Raw genomic sequence first — 24,564 nt, 5'->3', positions numbered from 1 at the left:
AACACTCGCTGCCTCACTCTTATCATACACACAGAAATATTACACTCAGTCTTGGAGAGTTAGGGTTGCCTGAATATTCTTACAATCTGACACACTTGACCCAAGTCTTTCCATTTACTTTGCCTAACTCTGTTACCCTGCTGTCGTATTTCATTCAGTCCACACAGGCAATCTTGCATTGGCCATTTGCTAAAATTGTAGGTCCTTTACAAGAAGATTTTTGTTTTAACCATTGCACTTTATGAGAATGATATATGGGACTCATGCCATGTACTTCTGAGTGTTTGACCTGAGCCACAATCATTTGTGGGGACTGAAATAAACAGTTTCTGATCTAAGCACTTGTTGGCAGGGAAAACTAGAAAACTGGATGGCAACAGCGTGCCCTAACAGGTGTAACACAGGGCTGGGCCACTTTAACAGCTCATTCAGAAAATGAATGGACTGTTCAGATCTTCTGTATATTTTTTTGTAAATTCAGGGAAACTCCTCATACTTCTACAGAGGTTAGCGGCTATTTAGCCGTTGTTTACCAGGGTTTTACAATAACAAGGAAAACACACTTTATGCTGATGGGGCCTAATTTCCTAGACTTTGACTGATTAAAAAGCAAAAAGGTGTTTGTCCAGGATTCCTTGGTTGTCCAACACTTACTGTCCAACCTGCTCCAAACTACAATAATGTAACGCTTCCTGAGATTTTCAGCCTCCAACTGCATAAAAAACATATAAAGACCACCACTGAAAATGATGTAACCTATAGTTACATCCTTATAGCCTATAGGCTATAGTTTAGACAGTAGGTGAAAACCACACAACCTAATCAGTATTAACATATTATAACACATGGCTAACTTTGAAGGATTATGATGGATTATCTTATATCTAACTAACATTAGCTTTACCTTGAAGAAGTCAGTCTCCCTCTGCTCCTCCTCCTCTGTAATCCGTGCCCTGTTCTCCCCGTCATATTCCAGACATTAAAACAGCACCTTTTTCGCTTTGTATTGTTATTTTCAACCACCCCGAGTGATTCGTGGTTGGACACCGTCTGTAAGAATTACTCACAGATTAGCCTCAGTAGCTATACCTGCAGAAACTAAGCTAATGTCCAGTTGCTAACTAGTTACCTAGATAGCAAATTCCGGTATTACCCAGAGTCCCCTGACGTTCCCCTCTACATTTCCTCGTTATTGCTTCTAATTTATTTTTAATTTGATTAATTTATTTCCCATTTCTGTTATTTTTTATTTTATTTTTAATACTGAGTAAAGTTTTCTGATCTTCAGTTTGTAATGGAAGACACCATAACTGTGCCCGCAAAAAAAAATTAAAAAAACACATGAAGTTGGTAAAGACTTACAAAATCTCATTATTACTAAACTAGAGATAAGAAGAACAAGGATAAGTTCTTTTTAAATGGTAAATGGTCTGCACTTATATAGCGCTTTTCTACCTATTGGCACTCAAAGCGCTTTACACTGCTTCTTATTTACCCATTCACACTCACAATCACACACACACTCATACACCAGTAGGGGAGCTACTATGCAGCTGGCCAACACTCACCGGGAGCAACTAAGTTGGGGTTCAGTGTCTTGCTCAAGGACACTTCGACATGTGACCGGAGGAGCCGGGGATTGAACCAACAACTGTGAAATTGGTGGATAACCGCTCTACCTTCCTGCGCCACAGTCGCCCTGTAAAACAGTGATTGGTGATACTGTTAGTCTCCTTTAGAATCCAAACCTAATTAGAATTTGCTTTGTTCTTAACAATAAAATACACTAAAACTGCACAGAAAATATAGAGGGAGATGAAATGGGTCCAGCAGATACCAGAGACTGATGAAGAAAAGGAGACTTAAGGCTGATGTGTGATAGCTTGCTGCTCTTATTTACAACAAATGGTGCCACCCAGATGACATAGTAAAAATTACTTCATACTAACCATAATTATTTATTTTGATGAACTTTTTATTGTTGCATGACACAAAGTGAAGTCTAAATAGACTTGATAAATGTGGCCACAGCTACATACTCGTACACGTGGATAATACTAGCACTGACTGACTGATTCTTTCTTATTCACTTACAGCACCTTTCTTCTCCTCGACCTTCCCAGACTTCATGACATTATGAATCTATAAGTGTCAGGTGATCATTGAGAAGGTCAACAATGACCCATTGTTGTTTTTGATGCAACTCTTTTCTCTATAGGGCTCTGGTTTACAGTCAACATGACAGGAAGAAGGAGTAGTTCCTATTAAATCGTATTTAGACTTTCCAGCTTAGTTATAGTTACTTACCATGTGTAGAGGCGATCTTACTCGAATCTGACGCTCTAGCAAATACTTCACTCCAGAGATCGTTGAATGACAAATATTGAAGATTTATTGTACTTGCTTCTCAACTTAGCCGATGACAGCTTGATGTCTTGCTTCATCAAACTGTACAGCCGCATCAACAGCTACAGGTACTTCCTCCCCAGCATATATTGTCTGTGCCTGACTAGGATTTAAGTTTTCATCGCTAACATTCGGACCACATGACGCAACGAGGCCTTCATGTTTCCACAAGATCTGGCTTCGTGCGTTAGCAGCTGCAAGAGCAGCGTTCACTTCCAGTTCTTCCTCCTCTGCTCTGTTCCTCGCTTCTTGCTGCTCCCTTTCTGCCTTAAGCTTAGCTTCTCGCTGCTCTAGAGCGTGTCTTTACCTTAATGCTTCTGCCTTTGTTAATCGATTAGCTCTCTGTAGTTCAACCTCAAGGCATGCCTTTAAAGCTGAAGATACTACAGAACCTGTTCTGGATTTCCTAGATCTACTTTAGGACACCACAGACATACTGTCTTCAGGAGCAACACCTTTATTTGCCTTACATGCTTCCTCAAGACATTGACGTGCCTCTGTTAACCCACGTGCAACCTTGTCAACAAGTTTTCTCACTGAATTTAACCTTGGTTTGAACCAGCCTTGCTGATCGGTATTCATTTCATCTTCGAGCTTAAGCTCAAGGTATATTTCTTTGAGTGAGGTATTTATGCAACAAAACTCACCAAGCAGATGCTAGCAGTCCTCTTCCACGAAAGAGCACATCCTGGTCTTTTGTTTCGCCAACTTGGTCCAACTTGGCCTTCCTTTTGTCTGTCAGATTTTGCAAAGCATTCTCCATGGCCTTGAGACTTGGCTTTGCCTGTCCTTTCTCCAAGCTGTCTGGATCAACTTCTCCTTACATTATTTGCTGGGTAGTGTTTAGCCCATGTAGAGACGGTTTCTTACTAATGTAGAGGCGATCTTACTCGAATCTGACGAATCTGATGCCCCAGCAAATACTTCACTCCAGAGATTGTTGTATGACGAACCTTTAACATTTATTGTACTTGCTTCTTAACTTAGACGATGACGGGTAAATTGTACATACAAGTTTATGTATGTACAATTGACATACTTAAACTTGTATGTACAACGTATGAAATAAGACCTTTACCTGACATGAGCAGCCACTGTGTGTGTGCTCTCCTGAGGCCACTTTGATCTCAGTATATACTGCAGCAATGACCTTTGTCCAACTACTACTCCGTTGTGGTGACTTCAGTGTCCACCAGGTGGTGTTTTAGGTACATGTGAGGCAGGATACAGTATGTAATTTGAGCTCCTCAGCCATCATAGCAGCCAGTGCTCTGCTCTGTCACTTCAGCTGCACCTTTACCGCACCACCTGTCCTTCTGTTCTCTCTTCTTTTCTGCATTTCTGGTCTCCGTTCTTTCCTCCACGCTCCTTTCATTAGCACTCTGTATTTCCTGTATTGCTGTAGCTCAGTTGGTGGAGCAGTAGTTCACAAACCACAGGGTCATTGGTTTGACTCCTGGTCCTCCTGGCTACACATTGAAGTATCCCTGAACCTCAAAAAGTGTCCCTAGTGTACATAAGTTGCTTTGCATAAAAGCGTCTGCTAAATGATTTATTGTGATTGCCCTAGCGTCTTCTACAAGAGGGTCCACCAGCTTCATTCCACTCTTGTTCTGCTCTTTGCAGGGGTTCTTCTTAGATTCCCACTGGGGAATATATGTCTTCCTGTGGGTCTTGCTCTTTAATCTCTGTGACCCTTGAATGCTCAGCTGCTGCTTGTTTTAGAGCGTTGTACTGAAAAAAGACCACAATCAAGAATCTATGGAGAATTTGTCTGATGCCACCTGTTAAACATAAAATCTTGAAAACGATAAAAAGCTTCAGTAAAATAACAACATTCCCTGAGGTTATAAATGAAAGGAAACCATCACTTGGACTGTTAAAGGATGTGTAAAGGCAGCAAGGAGCTGATCTGTCACACTGCAGTGGTCACACAGGCAGGACACTCTGCTGACAACACTAATGCAGTGCATTTGTATATGTTTGTCTACATATCTGCACTGAATCTGCACGAGGAACGGCATCTCTTTTCTTCTTGTTGAGCTCTGCTCAGCTGCATGCTCCTTATAGTTAACTGACATTAAAGTGAAATGTTATCAACTCAAGTCCGTATTTGGTTTAACCTGAGCAGTATGTGGCCACAGAAAAGACAAACTTAGCACTGCATGCATGCAGGTGTTTGTTTTCAACCGTGCATGCTTGAAAACAAACATCTACAACAGCACATGCTTGCACATATGCCTTTTTTGTGAGGTACAGAGAGGCAAAGCTGACAGATATACTTGTGGACTATGCATTCATAGATGAAGTGCTGCGTCTGAAGTTTAAGGATACCACAGGGGGCTCACTGACACCACTAGAGATTCAATAGGCATTGGATTCTGCGTACAGAAACGACACCCTGAACCCAACACCACCTGTCACCCACTCTCGCCTCAGAGACCACATGCTCTCTCCTTTTAGGTCGTGAGGTGGGAGGCAGAGAGGAAGCTGGGTGGGTGGGCAGCTTGACAGCAGAGAGTTTTGTTTGAACATTCAATGCATAGATATAGGAGCCAGATGGTTTATCAGTGCCAACTGTCTTGGCCCATGTCAGCAGCTTGTCGCCCAACATCTGAGGCTGCAGAGACACTGGGATAAGACAAACCGCCTGTGCAAAGAAGGGGAGCACTTCCATTATGGAGAACTTCCTGAGGGACAAAGATTTATGGATATTAGGGAGTGTGTGTTTGGTGGCCACCTTCTTGTGGCAACGGCTGTGGAAATTATTCGCTGTCAAGAAGAGGGGAAAGAGCACGTCACCGGACAAACAGGTAATGCAAGGAGAGAGTCTGAGTGTGTGCACCTGTGGAATAATAAAATAAATGAAAATATATATATATGAGCAGGTAAACCTGAGTGCACAGCAAAAGGTTGTGCAGTTTTTAATTTCAGATGGTAACATTGTGCCTGTTGCTGTCAACAGTTGTGGTGCAGATTATTGGAGAACCAGAACCAGAAATTAAGTAATATCATGACATTATCACCTGCTCTAAGGCCATACTAATGCCAAAGTAATTCAGTGTGTCTTCTCTTGTCATGCTGACATCTTTAGCCAAAGCTAAAGCTGTTTTCCTGTGTGTCCATACGATCTGAGCAAATACAAAAACCTGATAATAGATTAGAATAAAACTATGTAGGTGTGGACATAAGTGTAGGTGTGGCCATTTAGGGAACAATTTAAAGTATTTCTTAACATTATATCTAAACATAAATTATTACAGAAACTCTGGTTGTTAACATGCAACTCAGGCTCTGTCAAATTTTTGTTAATAAAATGATTTAGAAGTCAGCGCAGCATTTAATTTGCATGTATCATATGACTATATTATAAATGAATGAATGGTTTTGGACAAACTGTGGACGACAGGCTGATTCCGGTGAATAATGCATTGCAGTCAATGAAAGGCGTAAATCACTTTCTGAAAGTTAGCGAAAGTTAGAAAGGTCTTTCCAGTAGCCAAACTTTTAGGTGAAAAACAAGATGTGACAACTGAGTTTATCTGTTTGATTTCAGGAAACTGGCAGAAAGCTTTGTTGGCTGACTTTGTACATTTACTGTGCTGTAGGTCGTGCAGCAGGCAGTCCAAGTTGAGCCAAGCTTTTTTGTTTTATTTCAGCTTTTGCCTCGTGAAGATGCTTTATGGTGATATAAACATGCAGCACGGCTATTTTTCAAAAAGTAGCTGCATGCTAGAAGTTAAATGAGGTCCACAAAACAATGGCCAGACATTACTTTTTCATCCATCTTAGTTCAGTGAGTGTGAACAAGTGATGGTCAGTGGAAAACATAACATCATCTTACGTGCGTCACTCTCATGTCACCAGCATGCGGAATGTAAACTCTCCAACACTTTGTCCAAACGAGCCAGTGTCCTCCACGCAGGGAATGTCCTTGAATGCTCCATGCTCCACGTCCACTGTAAAGACACTTATTATGTTGACAGGAAGCAAATGTTACTGACTCCTCACGAATCTCACATATGTCTGCTGACAGTGCATTAAGGCTGGATTAAGCACTGGGTTTGTAATTGCTGGAAGGTCTTCGGTATAATTGTGAAAAATAGTGTGAAAAATTTAACGTTTAAATCTAAATGTTGTAAAGTGCAGAACAGTTTGTTCCGGTCAGACAGGAGCCGTATGAGGTTCTGAAAAAAAAAAAAGTTTTATATTCACACCAAAGCCCATGTGTCTGAACAGTTTCAGATCTAGTCAGTGCAGTATCCTGGGAATAATATATTTGAACATATATTTGTGTCATGAGTCTGTGTGATACCGGTGCAGTTGAAAAAAAATTCATCTTTCAATCAGATCTAGTATTTTAATATGGATTCAAAGGAAAAAACTTATACTGGAGCCAAAATGGTGGACGATTTGAAACAATTTTTTGTCTCTTAACACTCAAAAAGTCTGGATTGAAGCTGTGCAAACACAGTGGTTTGGCTGGGGCTAGACACTAATCCATCAGGGTTGGGTGTAGGTACTAAATATAGATAGTTAGAAAAAAAAGTGGCACATCACGTGTCACATTAAATAATTCACAGCAGAACTGGAACTCTGTCTCCTGTGGTAAAGTCCTGTGCTCTGCGACTCATCCAAACACCCCAACATTCTCCTGAGAAACTAAAAATCTATGGGATGGTTTTAAATTCACACTGGACATAAACACACACTGGACCAAGCGCTAAAACATATCTGATGGTCGCTTTCTACTGCTTTTATAAACGTAGTTGTTTTTTATAAGAGGAAGTGATGGAACCCAAAGTGCAAAATCTTATTCAGTGCATAAATGTGTTAAAACATGTATCTAAAGCTAAAACCAGGTCCAAGTTTAGTAAATCAGGTGCAGAGTTTTAGTGTAACGCCCCTTCTTTGTGTTTCCTTGCACAGTGTTTAACTGTTGTGGTACAAATAAAGTGACAAAAAGAGGGAATGTTACACTGAAAACACCAGCACCTTTTGTCCAATTACTGTGACAACTTTGGCACCCTTTATTGACCCTAACAAAGTGCAGCCTCAGAGCATGTACAGTAAGAGTTTATTCCAAGGCACAAAAATGGTTTAGATACACTTAAGGTAATCCATTAGTCAAAGCAAGATGAAGGACGCTGACTTGTGTCTCTTACACCAGGGGTATATTGCAAACAAATGAGTTTGTATGGCACTTGTGCTAACGCATGTGAGTGTGTCTACTGTGAGAAGGGCTTCTCCTGCCCCACATTCCCATGCTCACATTGCTCAGACAAAATTAGCATGCAAACAAATATTGTAGTGGAAATAGAGGATCAGAGCCAGTGGTGGCTGAACGTGGTTGTTTTACACCTCTTAAAAACTGAAGCATATCACCTTTGGTTGCTGTAGGACATACATTATTTAATGTGTTCGGATAAGGAAGACGTTTTTGACTGAAAACACAAGAGCATGTTTTCCTACATACCTGTAGTATGACACTCTGTAATCCTGACTGATCAACGAAAAAAAAAAAAAAATACTAAATGGAAATAGTTTTCAAAGTTTTTTTATTAGTAGCGCTTCCTTTACCAATAAACATACGAAAGTGTCCTGCATTCCTAAACTTATTTCCCCAGGTTAATGTATTAAATCCTCCTCGTTTAAGAGGAGTCAGTTTAACAGTGAACTTAAAGGTTTTATTTTCATTTTACAAAATACTCAAACACCTTTTTAAGTGTTATTTACTGTGTCATGAATATTAAACACAAACACACAACTATATGCCAAAATATATTCAAATTTAATATTAAAACTAGGCAAATAAATAAGCAAAAATAGTGTTTATCAACATAAATCTTACCAAAAATTATAACTTAAATAATTAAGAAACTTAAAATATGATCAATAAATATGTCACATATATACACTTAGTATGTTTAGCTTTAAGTTTCCTGTAAACCTGTATTAATTCTCCCTCTTTCAGGATACAAATCACAATAAATCCTGAGAACCTTAAAATAAATTGTGACAGCACCTTCAAGCTTCAATTCAATAAGACAGTGTGTTAACTACACACAATCCCCTGACCAAATAAATGAATAAAATAAAATGACTCCCCATTTGAGCCCTGGATGAAACGTTGAAACCCTTTTACTTTAACAAGTAGTAATAAAAGTTGGAGTAGTCACACATAAGCTGTATGTAGCAAAACAGAGCAAACGACAGTGTACAGGAAATTCACGGAAAGCTGCTGGGAACGACAAGAATCTGTCCATCCGGAGGGGCAAAGCTTCTCTCCCTCGTTGCAAGAGGAGCTGCAAGGCTTTCTCCTGGTAACCTTGAGCGCTGTCTGGATGTCTATGGTGTTTCTTCTTAAGGTAGCTACTCAGTTAGCATGTCTTGCTAATCCAATTTACATCAGCTGGTTTGTCCAACGAGTCCCCCGAGTCCAAGATGTTGTAGTGGGATTTTATTATTTTATTCATTTAGACCCAATCACTAGCCACACAGGACAAAGCCTAATTTTGACTTTTCCTCCGAAGCCTCCTAGTGGATGACTGAAAGGGCAGCATGAAAAATGAGAGACAGGTTGTGCCTGAGGCCTCCTCATCTTGTCAGGGAAGTGTCCTCCATGTGAACATAAATGGCTTCACATACTCTTTCTTCTCTCATACCATCTGTCTTCTCTGTCATCCTCAAACGACTGTTCTTTGTCCTTCAGGTATCGGTACCCTGCTGAATCTAGTACTGAGGTGTTGCTTCTCCTGTTTTGGGCTATCCTCTTGTGTTTCCCCAATGTAGAGCTCTGAGCAGTCTTCATTGCACTGGAATGCAAACACTATGTTGCTCTTCTTGTGTTTAGGTGTTTGGTATTTCAGGTGGGCGAGTCTGTCTCAGTGTATTTGAAATGAACAGGAATGTGATGTTTTCTGAAGATTCTTTTGAGCTTATCTGACGCACCAGCCATGTAAGGAATCACCAGGCTTTTTCCTTTGACTCTGAGGTTCTACTTTGTCTGTCCTCCTTCTCTTAGATCTGTACGACATCTTGTTTAAAGCACACTTAGGATAGCCGCAGGCCTTGAGAGCTGTCCTCAGATGTCTATCCTCCTTCTTTTTGGCTTCAGAGGAGGTGGGGATGTTTTCTGCCCTGTGGTACAGGGTCGTAAGGATTCATAGTTTGTGTTGCAGTGGGTGGTGGGAGTCAAACCGTAGGTAAAGGTCTGTGTGGGTGAATTTCTTGTAGATTTTTTATTTCTAGGTTGCCACAACTCCCAGCATTTAATGCACAGTCCAGGAAGGACAATCTGTTGTCATTGGTGTCCTCCCTGGTGAAATTGATGTTGATGTCAACTGCATTTATGTGGTCTGTGAAAGCCTGTACCTCCTGGATCTTGATCTTTACCCACGTGTCGTCTACATATCTGAATCAGTGGGTTTCTGCTGTCCCCATGAAGGAGTTGAGTTCTTTCTTCTCCACTTTCTCCATGTACAGGTTGGCAATAATTTGTGACACGGGAGAACCCATGGCACAGCCATCTTTCTGTCAGTTGAAGTCACCTCCATAAGTGACGTATATAATGTTCAGGTAAAAGTCCAGGAGGGAGCAGATCTGATCAGGGTTGATGTTGCTTCTGCAGTGCAGGGTGTGGTCGTCTTCTAGTTTTTTCTTACAACTCTCAGGGCATCAATGGTGGGAATGCTGGTGCAGAGGGAAGTAACATCAAAGGATAACATGGTTTCATCAGCATCCACTTTCAGCTCTCTGACCCTGGCTGCAAAAATCCTCTGAGTTTTGTATGTAGTTATTAGAGTGTCCAACTAGCTTTAAAAGGATGGCCAAGTATTTTGCAATGTTGTAAGTTATTGAATTAATGCAGCTGACAATGGGTCTAAGATGTTCTCCTTCCTAGTGTATCTTGGGTCCATACATGCAAGGCGTGGCTTTTCCTGGATAAAGGCAGTGGTAGGTCATCCTATCGATGGCATGGTCTCTTTCCAGCAGTTTTAATCAATCTATACCCTTTTTCTTGTCTTTCTTCGTGGGATCTCTTTTCAGCTTCTTATATGTGTGATCGTCATCTAAGAGTGTGCTGAGTATATTGTAGTAATCGTCAGTGTTCAGGACAAATGTGCATCTTCCTTTGTCGGCAGGCAGAATAGTGATGCTCTCATCTCAGCTGAGAGCTGACAGGGCTATACTCTCCTGGGTGGTGAGGTTGGGTGGTAGCTGTTGAGTATTGGTTAATGCTGCAGAGACTTTCGACTGGAGTTGTTCTGGCTCCGCAACTGGGAGATTGTTGTTCCAGATGACAGATTATTCTGTAATAAAATCCACAGCTGAAACCTGTTTGGGGGTAATTGCAAAGTTTAGGTCTCTGGCCAAGCCCTTACTCTATGGCTGGGTGAGTTGCCTGTCTTAGAGGTTGTTTACCTACTTGTCAATTGTGTTTCCTGTTGTTGCTCCATCATCTTTCTTACTCCTGGTGCACCCCTCTGCTGTCTGTTTGCGGGAGAGAAGAATGTCAAACGTCTCGGTTTGTCTCCCTTTCCCTCTGTGATGTTGGGCCTGTTGTGCATTATGGACAAATTGTGTTTCTCTATCCAAAACTAAGTCAGGTAGGATGGTAAAGGTTGTACAATTTCTGTTTTAAAGTGTCGAGGGTGAAGTGGATCTGTCTTATTGTTTCACTGAGCAGATGTTCATAAGCTTTAATGAGGATCATGTCCGCTCTATGGCTCTTGATGGAGCAACACAGACATAGGCTTGGTGGTGTGAGGCCTACTCCGGAGAATATAACTGAGTTCCCTAGCCACTTCTTTCAGACTGGCAAAGCTGCTTGGAGGAGTAGCGAAATGTTGATAACCAATAAAAACAAGTCCAGTTGACTTCGGATACTAAAACAATTACCCAACTTCCCAATTGCTTAGAGCGAAGAAAACATTATTGGGTATACTAAACAAAAACATCTGGCACACAGTACATTTCAACCAAACTACTCAAAGTAGGTAAAGGCATTATACACCCAAAATAAATCATCTGTAACTACCAAAATAAACAATAAACAAACAGAATAGACAGACATAGATTTAACGTAACATGAAGGGCTTCTTATATATTTCAAATGAACTGGTGAACTATATCCAACACCCTGTTTACAGCTGCTGTACTGGTGCACGATGAATATACTGAACACACTTTAGTCAGTGCCTTACATAAACATTACTGAGGAAAGTGCCCACAAAAAGATGCATGTTTTCATGTACTTACATTATTACTGCCTTAATATGCTACCGCCTCAGGTGGTGCATCTTCTTTTTCAGAAGTTGAATGTTGCACAGTAGAAAACTCAAAAGCACTGACTTACTGTTTTAACTGATTGATTCCAGAATTGATTTCATTAAAGAAGTCAAGCTAGATTTGATACATTTCTCTAATAAAAAAAGATTTACACACTTTAACTATCAGAACTCCTGGCTCCCTCAGGCAGGACGACTCTGGGGAAATGTAATGTCTTCGCCTGCATGGATGCCTCTGCCATCTCATCCAGTGTCCAATTTCACACGTTTGCATAACTCATTACAGGCAAAGTGCTGATGCACAGTAGTGACACACACACACACATACACACTCACACACACACACACACACACACACACACACACACACACACACACACACACACACACACACACTTCCTGAGTTTGTGGGGTTATGTGGTGAGCTGCAGATGTTTGTGTACATTAATGTTGTGTGTTGTGTGTTTAATCAATTGGCAGAGCACGGCAGTTTTGCTTTGAACCTGATGCGGGCAGCTACAGGAAGCCAGTATAGAGATCTGGAAAGGTCTGATCTACATCTGCTGTTTGATTTTAATTTGAAAGCCTAAAAACAAAGGTGCATCTATAATGTAATGTGATGTATAATACAGGACTCTGGCTTTTTTTGTAGACCAAGTGCCCACTGAAATAAAGCTGAATTGAATTAAAAGCCGAAATGAATTCACAGCTGGCGCCCAGTTCCATTGTGACTGCAGGTCTTGTTCCCCATGTACAAGGTCTTACATAGCAAAAATTCAATATTGTACCTACTGGATCCAACGTAGGAGGGTAGTAGGTCGGAGTTCAGGGTAACCAAAGAACAACTGGGTGTGACCCTGCTGATCTAGATCTGCAGGTGCTCACCAGCAGGTACTGCAGGGCATTTCTGCCATCTACTGCTTGAAAGACAGAACTGCATTACCTTTGAATAAGTATATTGAAGACTTTTCACTACTCATCACAAACATTTTGGGTTTTTGGTGACATGGTTTCAGAACATGCCAGATTATTGGATTTTGAAAGTAATAATGCATTTACTTTGCTATTTGCAAAGTCTTCAGCAATTCTTCACTTCTTCATCTTTATTTACTTGGTACATCCCCAATGCAAAGTAAAAGCAGTTACTACATAATGATGTACCAGTATAACTAAGATTAAGATAGTAAGATAATTAAGATTAACCCCCTGTCAGTTCATGAAGTATTCATGCTCCACATTTATCAGCTGCAGCATTGGAGGTAATTACTTATCAGTGCATTAATAAGCACCAATCTAAATGTATCTAGTACACATCAGTCTAAAGATGAGTCTTTTGGAAAGTACTTTTTTTGGAAGTAATATTGATGCTAATACTTTTGTACTTTCATGTCATATATATTACTTGTTCACAGTATTTCTGCTGTGATATCTAAATAACAAACATGAGTAATTGTTAAACCACTGCTCAGTAGAGCCACAAACACAGTTAAGGACAACTTGTCCTACACTTGTGTGAGTCTCCAAACAGCAACGATCTTCGTCACCCATTTTTTGATTAATTACTAGAAACCTACATCTGCAAGAAAAGCCTGTATTTAGGATCACTGAAGTTGTGTCAGTTTCCTGTCAGTACATTTTCAGATAGTTAAGGCATTAACAACAATGCTGTATAACATCAGCAGCAGCAGCTGAGCTGTAATATGCAGACTGTCATCAGGCTGTGATGACACAAACAGCTTTGTCAAAGAGAAAGGCACCAAGTAGAGCTGCAGAGATACCATGAAGCCTTCTTTTGATTGACTAAGCCTGACCCTATACATATAAACAACTTTATTTTGATTTCCACTCATAACATTTGCAACTAAATATGTCACTGTGCATTAATATTTCATTTCATGTATTGAATAATCCACTAAATGTTTGCATCAATTTCCTTCAATGTGGTGCTCAAACAATATAATTAAACAATATAACAATATGCTATAGTCACACACACAGAATTGTTTCTGCAGTTTTAAGACTATTTGAAGACGAACATCTTTTAAGTGGAGATAGTGTTTAAAGTTTAAACTCATGGACATCAGCAATTCAACAACAACAGAAAACAGAAAAACAATGTAGTGAATATTGTAAAATGTTGATTTGGCAGATTACATTGTGTGTGTGTACACTTTCCTTTCATTTACAATCTGTGTTATCTCACAGTCCATGCATGCTGTATTTTGGAATAACACATGGATTTAGTCAGTCTAACATTTTAATTCAGATCAAAATAAAACAACAATGTGGCCATGGCAAACTTTCCATGGGTTGGGTTCAGAATCATATATGAAATACTTAATGTTATATAAATAAAAATGAACTGGAATGTTGTAGCACATCTTTCCGAACACTAATTGTGAATATGTGAGTAAATCATGAATTCTGGCCTTGTGACTTGTTTTCTACAGCTCACAGCTGAATTTAACACCACTCTTCAGAACTTTGCTGGCCATTTAAAGTGAAACTCACAGGCTGTGAACCAGCAGAAAGGTGTTGCAAGATGACAGAGACCCCCTGGACGCAGTTATTTGAGTGCTGTTAATTTTGGTGTTAGAATGGCTATGTGGTGTGACTCATCACGATGGTATTGCAAATCCTTTGCGTGCAGGGATGCCAACTGGGAGGGAATCCCTAGATGATTAGGTGGCTTGCCAGCTGTTTCATCTAGAGAGTCACTGAGGTGGTGTCAGGCCCAAAATGTTTAGCTCCCACTAGGACCTCCTGGCAATGTATCTTATTTTAAGGACAAGGCACAGATTCCGCTGTAAGCCTTGAGCTGCTGCATAGCTTCAACTTTGATGAAGTATTTGTGAAAGTAAATAGGTTTTCTAACAAACTCAATCTGTGCTCAATCTGTGATTGCAGCAAAAATCACAAAGTGAACATGAGTAAAAATGGAAAGTGTGGAAATATGAAAAAACACACAAGCCAAAGTCCTTAATAACTTGTACTCAGGTACTTTTGTCAAGTGAATGGACAGAGTTACCTTCAGCCAGTGTACGAACAGCAGCCATGACCCTGAGGCACACGGCTGTTACAGGTCACACCATCTATTATTGTGGCTCTGTGGTAAATCTTGTTGCATCCACATGTTCAGTCCATTGTTGTAGAGTGATACTGGATTAGGGGAAAGACTGTGGAACTACAAAAAGCTTCATGCATTGTCTGTGTCTTCCTGCTGTGTAATTCTATACAGTAGTGGTGTGAGTCATTCCTCATTCCTGAAAAGTACTCCTATATCCGACTGGCTCTCTTCCTAACAAGTAACCTTTTCTGACTGGGGACTGTCCAACAGGGGATAGTTAAACCTACCCTACCCTCCACAAAAGATCCAGATCTAAACAGTCAAACACCAGTGTTGTGGGTTTAATGTTGTGTGTAGGTTTATCAGCGATCTCTGTCAGGTTATCTAACAGGAACATATAGGATGCGATTAAATTTATACATAGGTGAAGAGAAGTGAACAATGACAATGTTGACCAGGGGCACTGCCACAAATGAGTCGATTATTAATTGTATTGGGATACGTGTCAGTCAATAAAACAGACCTGGTGTTATCTCACTGAAATATGTGCCACTTACAGAATCAACTGACACAGGACTAACATTGGGAACATTGCCCATCAACCTGCTAAATGAAAGCTTATTGATGGCCATAGGCCTCTGTGAGAGAAACTAGTGCGGCCGTATTAAACAATTCTTTGAGCCATTTCTTTGACTAAATCTCCTGTAACTGGTAACACCAGTCAGCTTGTAGTTTTGTGACATCACTGCTTTAATCATCATTGTTAATCCAGGAGGCAGCTGTTTCTTCTGATAAATCCATTGTGTGTCATCTGCCTGTCACCAAACAAGTCACAATCCAATCAGAACTTACCAATAACTCATTTGGCATACAGTTGGATCCTCAGCATGCCCAAATCTTGCTGCAGGAGGCTGCTGTCCAGCAGGGCCTGGTGTACCTTCACTAAAGCAGCCACCGTACCTTTCTTTAATGACATGTTTTTCTGCCACAGGGATGCATCGGGACTTTAGCATTTACACTTCAAAGCTATTTGATCAGATGTGTCCCAGACCACCTGAGTCAGTAGTTTGAGTGTTCACATCACTTGTAAACTGGGTCATGTTATTTCTCCCGATCTTCGTAAGTACTTAATGTTTTACTCTGCGTTGGATTTTTGTGGACAGGTTAGCATGGCTATTGAAAAAATCTCACATTCCAATATTTTTCTTTCTGTAAATATGTTGCTATATTTAAAATTCAGGAATTTTTAGTAGATTACTTGACCATGAATGCCTCACTAAAGAAGTAGGATTAGGGAGAGCTGGTGGCTGACACTATGTATTAACAACACTCTTGTTCACTTTCTTTTACTGTTGACTGAAAACGTGTGCACATTCAATGAACACTGCTTTTGTACAACAGTGGTGATGCAGCTGATTGCAGCTGTGGTGGTTAAATACATATGTTAACTCACCACTCACAGTTTAGTCCTTTTTCTTTCTGAAATAATTACGTGTATTGTGATTAATTTGCCTTACTTGATGGCAAATCGTGATGTGATTACTGCACATATGCCAATCACAGTGACGATGCTGAAACAATGCACGGTGCAGCCTTAGCTGTGTTAAGTTACCGGTTCGTGTAATTCTTTAGAGATGATCTGTTACATCTGGTCTACATGCTATAGAAGGATATCCTGACTTGTGGAACGTTATGTTGGAAAATCTTAGTTGGCAAATGTCAGTAAAAGTAATTTCTATGCACTTGCTACTATTTTGTATTTGCCTTCCATTTTTAATTCCTTTTGTACTCAGGGACAAGTTTAAAAAAATTATTTCTCTGAAATCTGAGACGACCAGGAGGGAGCTCTTGGGTTTCTCCCGAATCTCTACAATGGAAGTAATGATAGCAGAATATGCACCATGGAGACCCAATAGGTCTTATATAAATGAATTTCCACAAAAAGACTATGCCCTGTTTACACTAGTGTCCTCTGACACTTTCACAAAGGAGCTGGTCAACAGCCACTGGGGACATGGGAGTACAGCCAGCTGACAAGAAGATTATACTGTAGGTCAGGTTTTTCCAGTGCTGACACGTGGGTGCTGGTTTATAGGCGCCGTCTCAATAACTGTCAGTCATTTGTGTCTGTTGATAAATAATATGAAACTGTGTCTGTGTCAGTGCATTTGGTTTTTTGCAGCAACCTTTGCAGTAAGTGTCTTCTCCAACAGTTCTTAGTTACCACCTATTTCCTGTTTTCTTTCTTTTTGTCCCTCATGTTGCACAGGCAGTAAAACCTTTGTTATTATTAGGACCCTTGGGGACACGACATCCAGCATGTGGACAAAGTATGAGAAAATAGGCCTCTAGCCAAGTGATGGCCCCATTACAATTTATGTTTAGTTGTTTTGAGCCTGTTTTGTAAGTTTTATGTCTGTGTCTTCATTTTTGAGCCATTTTTCATCTTTCTTAGTTGTTATGCTTCTTTTTATGAACAGTAACATCAGTGTTTCAAATATATCATATAAAAAACACTAGAAAGGCATTCATGATTATCTTGAGAAAGGTATGAAAGTCTCAATGCAGGGCAATTACAGTATTCAGTTTTCTGCTGACACATTTGCTAAAAAGTGGTTATGATAATCAGGTGCCATTTGACTAGGATTGAAGTGGTTACACGTGACCCTGAATGTCTGCACCTGTCACCCAATTCCCTATTGTAAAAGCCTTGAGTGTCCATATAATGTCTGAAAATAAGATCCTTGATTTTCCAAATACACCGTACACTTATTCTACTACACCTTTTAAAACTGCACAAGTTCCTGTTAAACTAATTTGAGCTCTTTGTTCGTTTTTAATGGCTGTACAGTGTATTTGTTTGTCATACTTGAGTTCAACATTCTTGGAATTCTGACACCTGACTGAAGGGCTTTTGAAGTGTCTCAAATGGCACATAGCGATCCTCTCCAGCATTTCCCCCTAACCCCCATCAATCCCCAGTCGCACACCCGAGCCCTCGTCTTTTATCACTGGCCACTCAGGTTCTGACGTCCGCAGGGGGCTGCACTTTAATTTGGAGAAAAGCCATTTGCTATTCTTAAAACTCAGCTTTGTGGTGCAGCGTAGGAGGAGGACAAACCTTTGTTGTGCCTCCACTTGCGTTCATCTATCGTTTCTATCCAGCCTGCATGGAAGTGAGCCGACTTAGTAAACAAGTAAAAAAGTTTGTGAGGAGGTCTATCAATCATGAGCTCCAGTCTGGTCAACTCTTTAGCCAAAGTATATGATCCAAACCCTCTTCATGGTCAGAAGTCTGCTGGAAGGAAGCTCTCTCTTAATGGATCAGACAAAACTTTCTCCTCCTCCTCCTCGTCTCCATCTCCTCATGATGCTGCCCTGCATCGCGTTGAGATCCGATTGGACTCCCTAACCTCTCAGATGGAGCATTTGCTCAATATGCAGCAGACTGTCATGACCCGGCTGGACGTCCTGTCTCAGGATGTCAGGGTCATGGGCCTGGATCTGGCCTCTATGCGTGAAGAGGACCACATGAGGAGAAGCGGGTGTGGGATGGAGGCAGCATGCAGGGAACTGTGCGGGGCAGTAGAAAGGGCAAGTGAGCAGGTGGACAGTCAGGGACAGAGGCTGGAAGGGGTGGAGAAGCTGGTGGAGGGAACACAGCAGGTGATCAACTTCATCGGGGAGGTGGTGAAGAGCTCCAGGTTGGTGGAGCTGCTGTTCAGACAGCCTGGAAATGGTGCAAACAAGAAAGTGACAGGTTTAACAGCACTGAAGGTTTGTTTTTCCTGCGAGATATCAAAACAAGCTCACAATCAAAGTTTTTGTTTCAATCAACAGTTTGTGTTGTGTTTTCATCTCTGACCTTTGGGGAAGACATGCCATCCTATTGATGGCAGCATAGTGAGAAGTCCAGTGTTCATGGCGATCATTGTGGCGGATGCATTAAGTACTGCTCAAAAGGTTGCACATGGCATCATCTTGATCGAGTATTTAATGTGTTGACATTAGCCAGTCAGGAAATCTGAGGATTCTGTAGATAATTCTGAACAGGTCTTTGAATTTCTTCTCTGCATGTAAAGTTGCTGTGAAGTCCCTTTTGTTCTGATTTGCCTCTTTGTGAATCTATTATTAGTCCAGCTGTACTTCCTCTTGTGAACCTCTGTAATGTTAAGTAGTTTTCCTTTGCGTAGTGACCGTCTTTGCCTCAGAGGTGTAAATGATTAGATTCAGGCTGGTTATCTTATCCAAACCATGTCTTTATCAGCAGTGGTACAGACTTGTCTGGCCTGTTCTAAATAGGTGACATTACTGCAGAGCTCCACTAGATGAGCTGCTCACTACAATAAGTCTGACTCACGTTGCATGGGATTGTGTTTCATTATAGAATGTATTGAGCATTTGCTGAAGGGCATTTGCAAAATGTATGTGTGCCGAGGAAAACTTTACATACCTAAAATATGCTGAATAAGGCTTGTTTTAGGAGCGTCTAAGGCTTCAAAGAATGACAGATTTGACGCAGTAACTGGTTCTTATCAGATGTGTTAGATGTCTAAGAAACCCTGACAGGCTTTCTATGAGCTGTCTCTCACGGCCTTCCTTGGTAACTGTATGGTTTGTGGGAAAGAGGAACTAAAACTGCTTCCTGTGTTTCGTGCCTTTGTGAACATCTTCGTTGAGTTATAGGAACCAACCAGAGCAACACCAACAAACACTGGTTGGCTGGTAATACCTGGTAATCACATCTATCTTGACAAGTGCAGATATTTCAGTTTTTTACACAATATTAACTTTCTGAATAGAAAACGTTTGGATGTGACATGCAGTGGCAAATGTGTGAGCTCTTTTTCCTCTTTCTGCAACAAGGCAAAGGAAGACAAGGACAAAACCAAACTGAGCTTGAAGGGTTTAAAGACCCAGAAGAAGAGGAAGCCCCCAGACACATCAGGTACAAACAGGGAATTACTCACTACTTTCTGTGTTCCTTAAGCCCTTTTGTTTCTTCAGCCTTGTTTTAACCCCAGCAGTGATGCTACTTTCTGCTTAGTGCTAACTGTAGCATGATAGTGTGTTTTTTTTCGGTACAAATCACAAATATCCTGTAACTTTTAATGCTAATTTTAGATGCAGCAGTTAGCATTAGGTTACGGCTGTACCTTGCTCTTTTCTTTTCTTTTAATAGATTTATAACATTAGCTTGTTGCAATGCTAATTTAGTATAAGGCTTACAGCAAAACTAGCATGCTATTGTGAGTGCTTTATGTTTTTTAAAAATCACAAACTTTAGCATCGTTTAGTATTAATTTTGTATATAAGAATTATAATGTTCATCTAATATGATATTCTGCAGGTATATATTGCTGACATTAGCACGGTGTAATGTTAATATGCAAACATGACAAGCTAAGCTAAGTGCTACCTGTTAACATGCAATTGCCTGAACTGGAATAGCTTGCCAGGACATTCCTGATCCCAGATTTGACTGGGAAAAGATGCCTCAACTCAAACCATCAACAGGTTTATTTTAATATCTAATATAACACTTTTAAACACCACTTTATTTTGCATGTAAACTTGTATGTGCTCTATGAAAGTTCCTGTCACCTTCATTCACAAGTTGTAGGTTATTATTTGTTCAGTCTGTCAGGTTTTATGACTTGTTTTTCCCAAATTAGGAAAATGAGTAGGCAGCTTTCTCAATGAGCAATGTCGTGAAGAATCTACATGCTCAGATGACGAAGCAATAATTGACAGTAACGCAGTCCTCCCAACTAGCCAATTTGGCAAGTCCCATGAGCACTGCCTGTACATAGTGTTCGCTCACTAGTCCATCATGAAGCCTATTGCCTTTTATATGAACATGGCATTCTTGTTCTAACTGGACTGTAACTGACTGATTTCCCCCATTAAATAAACACAACATAGCACCTGCTGCATCTTGCATGGGAGGTGTGTTCAGGGACACTGCAAAGTGCAGGTCATGTGTGGCTTTGTGCAATGTGTTCAGGGAGTTCAACAAAAGGTGTCCCCCCAATCCAACTTTAAAGTATCTCAAAATTGTGACCCAGAGTGGCTAGTAACTTTGGAAAAGTACTAACCACAATGGCTAGTGAGTATAAAACTTCATGTCAAGCCCTGGTTGCTCATGTTTAAACTTAAAAAGTTGCATGGTCAGCTTACCTCCAGGTGGCTCTAATTACCCATTGATTCAGATCAGTTTCAACTCAACCCAGGACAAGTTGAGCCATACTTTGTTTTAAACATCAAAATTTCAGGCATCTTTGACACATTCATATAATTTCATTTAATAGGGCACAACCTAAAATGTAGGTAGATCTTTTCATTTCTGTCTCAATTTTCCAAACCTAGAAGAAGACTAGAGTAGAAATTGATGCATCTTACTTCACTCTCCCCTACACTGTGCCTATAGATGACTGGAATAATGATGGAATAACTAAGTTAACTAACACTACTATTCCCAGACCAGTGACATAATAAACTATGGAGTCAATGAAAGAAATTGGGTTGTCCTCAGTATTAAGATAAATGGTAAATATTCACTTATATAGCGCTTTTATCCAAAGCACTTTACAATGTTGATTCCCATTCACCCATTCACACACACTGATGGCAGTGGCTGCCATGCAAGGTGCTCACCTGACCCACCAGGAGCAACTTGGGGTTCAGTGTCTTGCCCAAGGACACTTCAACATGTAGCTGGGAGCAGGGATCGAACCACTGACCCTGTGGTCCATGGTTAACTTGCTTACCAACTGAGCTACAGCCACCCGCAGAGAGTAGTCATTATGTTGTGGCTGATCAGTTTATATCTTGAGTTAATTTTTTAATTACACTTTGGATGTTTGGATAGAAAGAAAAGAGTTTCTGCTGTTCCATTTCAGATACATCCTCCCTGAATGAACCTGTGCTGCAGGAACAAATAGAAAAGCTCAACAGGCAGAACACTGAGCATTCCCATGAAAATTCAGAAGCTGAAGTCCATACAGTGGAAGACAGAGCAAGTGCAGGACGAACACAGGAGCTGACTGAACTAATCCTGAATGAACCACACACCTCTGTAGCCAAAACACAAGACAGGAAGAATGAATCTGAGGAGAGAGAAGAGGAAGAGGAAGGAGATATATTTGAAGAATCAGGGGAAGAAGAGGAGGAAGAAGAAAAGGTAGAAGACTTTAGTGACCCACCAGTTGGCAAAGAAGTAAAGAATGGAAAGAAAATGCATAAAGGAAAAACAGAAGAATTGTCAAAATTAGAAAAGCCTCCGAGTGTTACCACAGATGTCTGCACGACCTCTTTCTTACATCACGAAAGGTATTTGAACAGTCACTTTGTTGACACTAGATTACATTTATTATTTAGTTTTTCATTCATTTTAATTTAATCTGAGAAGTCAGTTTAGAGAAAATAATTTGATGTAAAAAAAAAAATTAAAAACAATAAAATTTTGAAGTTTTTATGTTTAAATGTGCATCAGCTCTGAGGAGGTCGGTGATGTGGCCACGTGCAGCAAACGTCGCGTCACAGAGGAAGACCGGGTCAAGGATGACCTCAAAAAAACCAAGGTGGAGAAGGGACAGCTAGTAGAAGGAGGAGAACAACACACCTCCAAATCTGAAGAGGCACAGACAGAACCGGAAGAGGAAGGGAAGGAGGCAGAGTCAAAAATTGAGGAATTCATTATTGGTAAGAAATGTGTGAGGGTGAAGGTTTCAGTCATCCAGGTTTGGTTACCCAAAAGTTGAATAATGTCAACTAGACTTCTACATTTTTGCTCGATAACGTTCATCAACATTCATCGCAGCAGCTTCTTCACTGAGGGGAAGTTGGAGGGGAGGCCCAATTAAATAGGCTCATTTGGTGGATAATAGGGAGGCTGAAAAAGAGGTGGAGTCGGGATGGTATGATCCTGAATATAAACACCCTTCATCCTGAACTGATCCTGTTATATATATCTTGTCTTACATAAGCAAACACAGTAGACTTACATTTTTTAGTTTCATTGCAAGAATTTTATGGTGTGCAGCATGTTGTCCACATAGACTTGACTACTGTAGCTGTCAGTTGGTGACATTTGACTTTTTGCTCCTTTGACTTTGACGTAGATTCAGTATCATAACACCATTGCGTTTTAAGCATCACTAGTATGTCCCTGAGCACAGCTGGCAGAGCAGATAATGAGACACTGACATGCTGCAATCTTGATTCACTTTTTTCTGTCCATTTTCTCTATATATATTCAGACAATTTCCTTGTTGTTTTAGAAAATTGTTTTCCTCTGTTCCTTCTTCAGACTCAAGCCCTCCACCGTTAGCACCTTTCGACCACCGCATTGTGACCCCCAAACCCCATCATATAGTCACTTATTACACTATCAACAAGGATGAAGTCCTGGGAGGGTGAGTGCCAAGAAAACCACAGAAGATTCAACTATTATAGCAGCTCTCAGAATTGAATTTTTGTAACAACCACAAAATCACAACACAGAAATAACAGAGGATCTCAAATCCCGTAGAGGAGTGGCTAACATTTTTTCAAGACCCTTTTATCGCCCTCTAAGGGGCAGATAATTGTGGGCCTCAGGGGCAACACTTGTGAAATAGCAGGTCTCTCTGATGTAATAGACCTGTGCTAAATCCTGCCTCTTGAATTGGAAATTAGCCCTCAGCACACAAGCACATTTTTAAAATAACTGACATAATGGCACAGCTAATAGCCCTAATAATTTTGTGACCTAAGGAATATATTACGATGATTGTTGTATATAGTGAGTAATAATTGTTTCCATAATTATTGAAATTTTCATTTAAAGAAATAATTGATTTTGAAGAAGTCCAAAATGGCATCTTAAAATGAGTAATTGTGTTTTACTTACACCCCAAACCCCAAAGAATACCAAACATGAAAAAAATCACATAAAACAGAGAAAACAAAAAATATATTTTATTATACCTTGACGTATTAAATAAAACTATTGTTGGTAACTGCCAGTTATATAATCTTATAAAGCTATTGTGTTTTCTAAAAAATTCATAGGATTCATAGGGCGATTTCTCTTCTGCTCTCGGTTTCACTCTTGTATAAGTTTGTTTTTCTTTCATTAGGGGACGTTTTGGTCAAGTCCACAAGTGCATAGAGAACTCGTCTGGTCTTATGTTGGCTGCCAAGATCATCAAAGCCAGGAGCCAGAAAGAGAAGGTGCATAAATAATTGTCCAAACAACACTGGATATGAAAAAGAACGACAGACAATCAAATGGATGGTTACTGTTATTAATACTAAGCATTATGAAGGATTACATTTAAAAAATAGACACAGGTCAACAGCTCCAGGGCATGGACATGAAGCAATTTGACGACGTCATTGTGGCATTCTTACTCTGAGTCATTTTAAAAGTTACATTAGAGAGTTCAAATGTCCAAGCATAGCTCTGTGGTCACATTATATCTTGAGATATTCCAAAAGATTAGAGCCAACCTGAGGCCTATCAAATGCACAGCCAAATCCTTAGCTGGGTCATGTTACTGTTACTAGTCATCTAAGAGAAAACCGACTGTGTCGGCACTTCCCACCTGTCTTTCTGTCTTTGTCTGATTTGTATGTAGTTTATTTCAAGGGTTAGAGCCTGCTATGCAGCACAGCCACCAAACAGCAAACTCCAACGACATCCAATATTGCAAAGCTCTACTGAGAAAAAATAAATAAATAAATAAACACAAACCAATGACAATAAACTAAAACCAATGATAATTTGTTTTTGCCCAAATGTCTGCAACATAGATT

The 24,564-nt window shown here is 40.3% G+C and overlaps 1 protein-coding gene across 4 annotated transcripts in view; it reads left to right on the top strand.

Moving 5' to 3' along the window:
* mylk4b (myosin light chain kinase family, member 4b) overlaps positions 1-24,564 on the top strand; it is a 34,315-nt gene that overhangs the window by 6,000 nt on the left and 3,751 nt on the right. For 2 of the 4 annotated variants that reach the window (XM_067512271.1, XM_067512270.1), the window contains 5 exons: positions 19,630-19,711; positions 21,666-22,095; positions 22,259-22,467; positions 23,075-23,180; positions 23,886-23,979. In XM_067512271.1, coding sequence (XP_067368372.1) covers positions 19,630-19,711; positions 21,666-22,095; positions 22,259-22,467; positions 23,075-23,180; positions 23,886-23,979 — 921 coding nt within the window. Of the gene's footprint in view, positions 1-5,036; positions 5,220-17,853; positions 18,541-19,629; positions 19,712-21,665; positions 22,096-22,258; positions 22,468-23,074; positions 23,181-23,885; positions 23,980-24,564 lie in introns of those variants that run through there. The other 2 variants (XM_067512272.1, XM_067512269.1) reach the window with 2 other exon arrangements.

The sequence above is a fragment of the Channa argus genome, chromosome 8 (assembly GCF_033026475.1).
Source record: "Channa argus isolate prfri chromosome 8, Channa argus male v1.0, whole genome shotgun sequence".
NCBI classification, from domain to species: domain Eukaryota; kingdom Metazoa; phylum Chordata; class Actinopteri; order Anabantiformes; family Channidae; genus Channa; species Channa argus.
The sequence above is the reverse complement of the archived record's forward strand: the minus strand, read 5'-3'. Positions and strand labels throughout refer to the sequence as shown.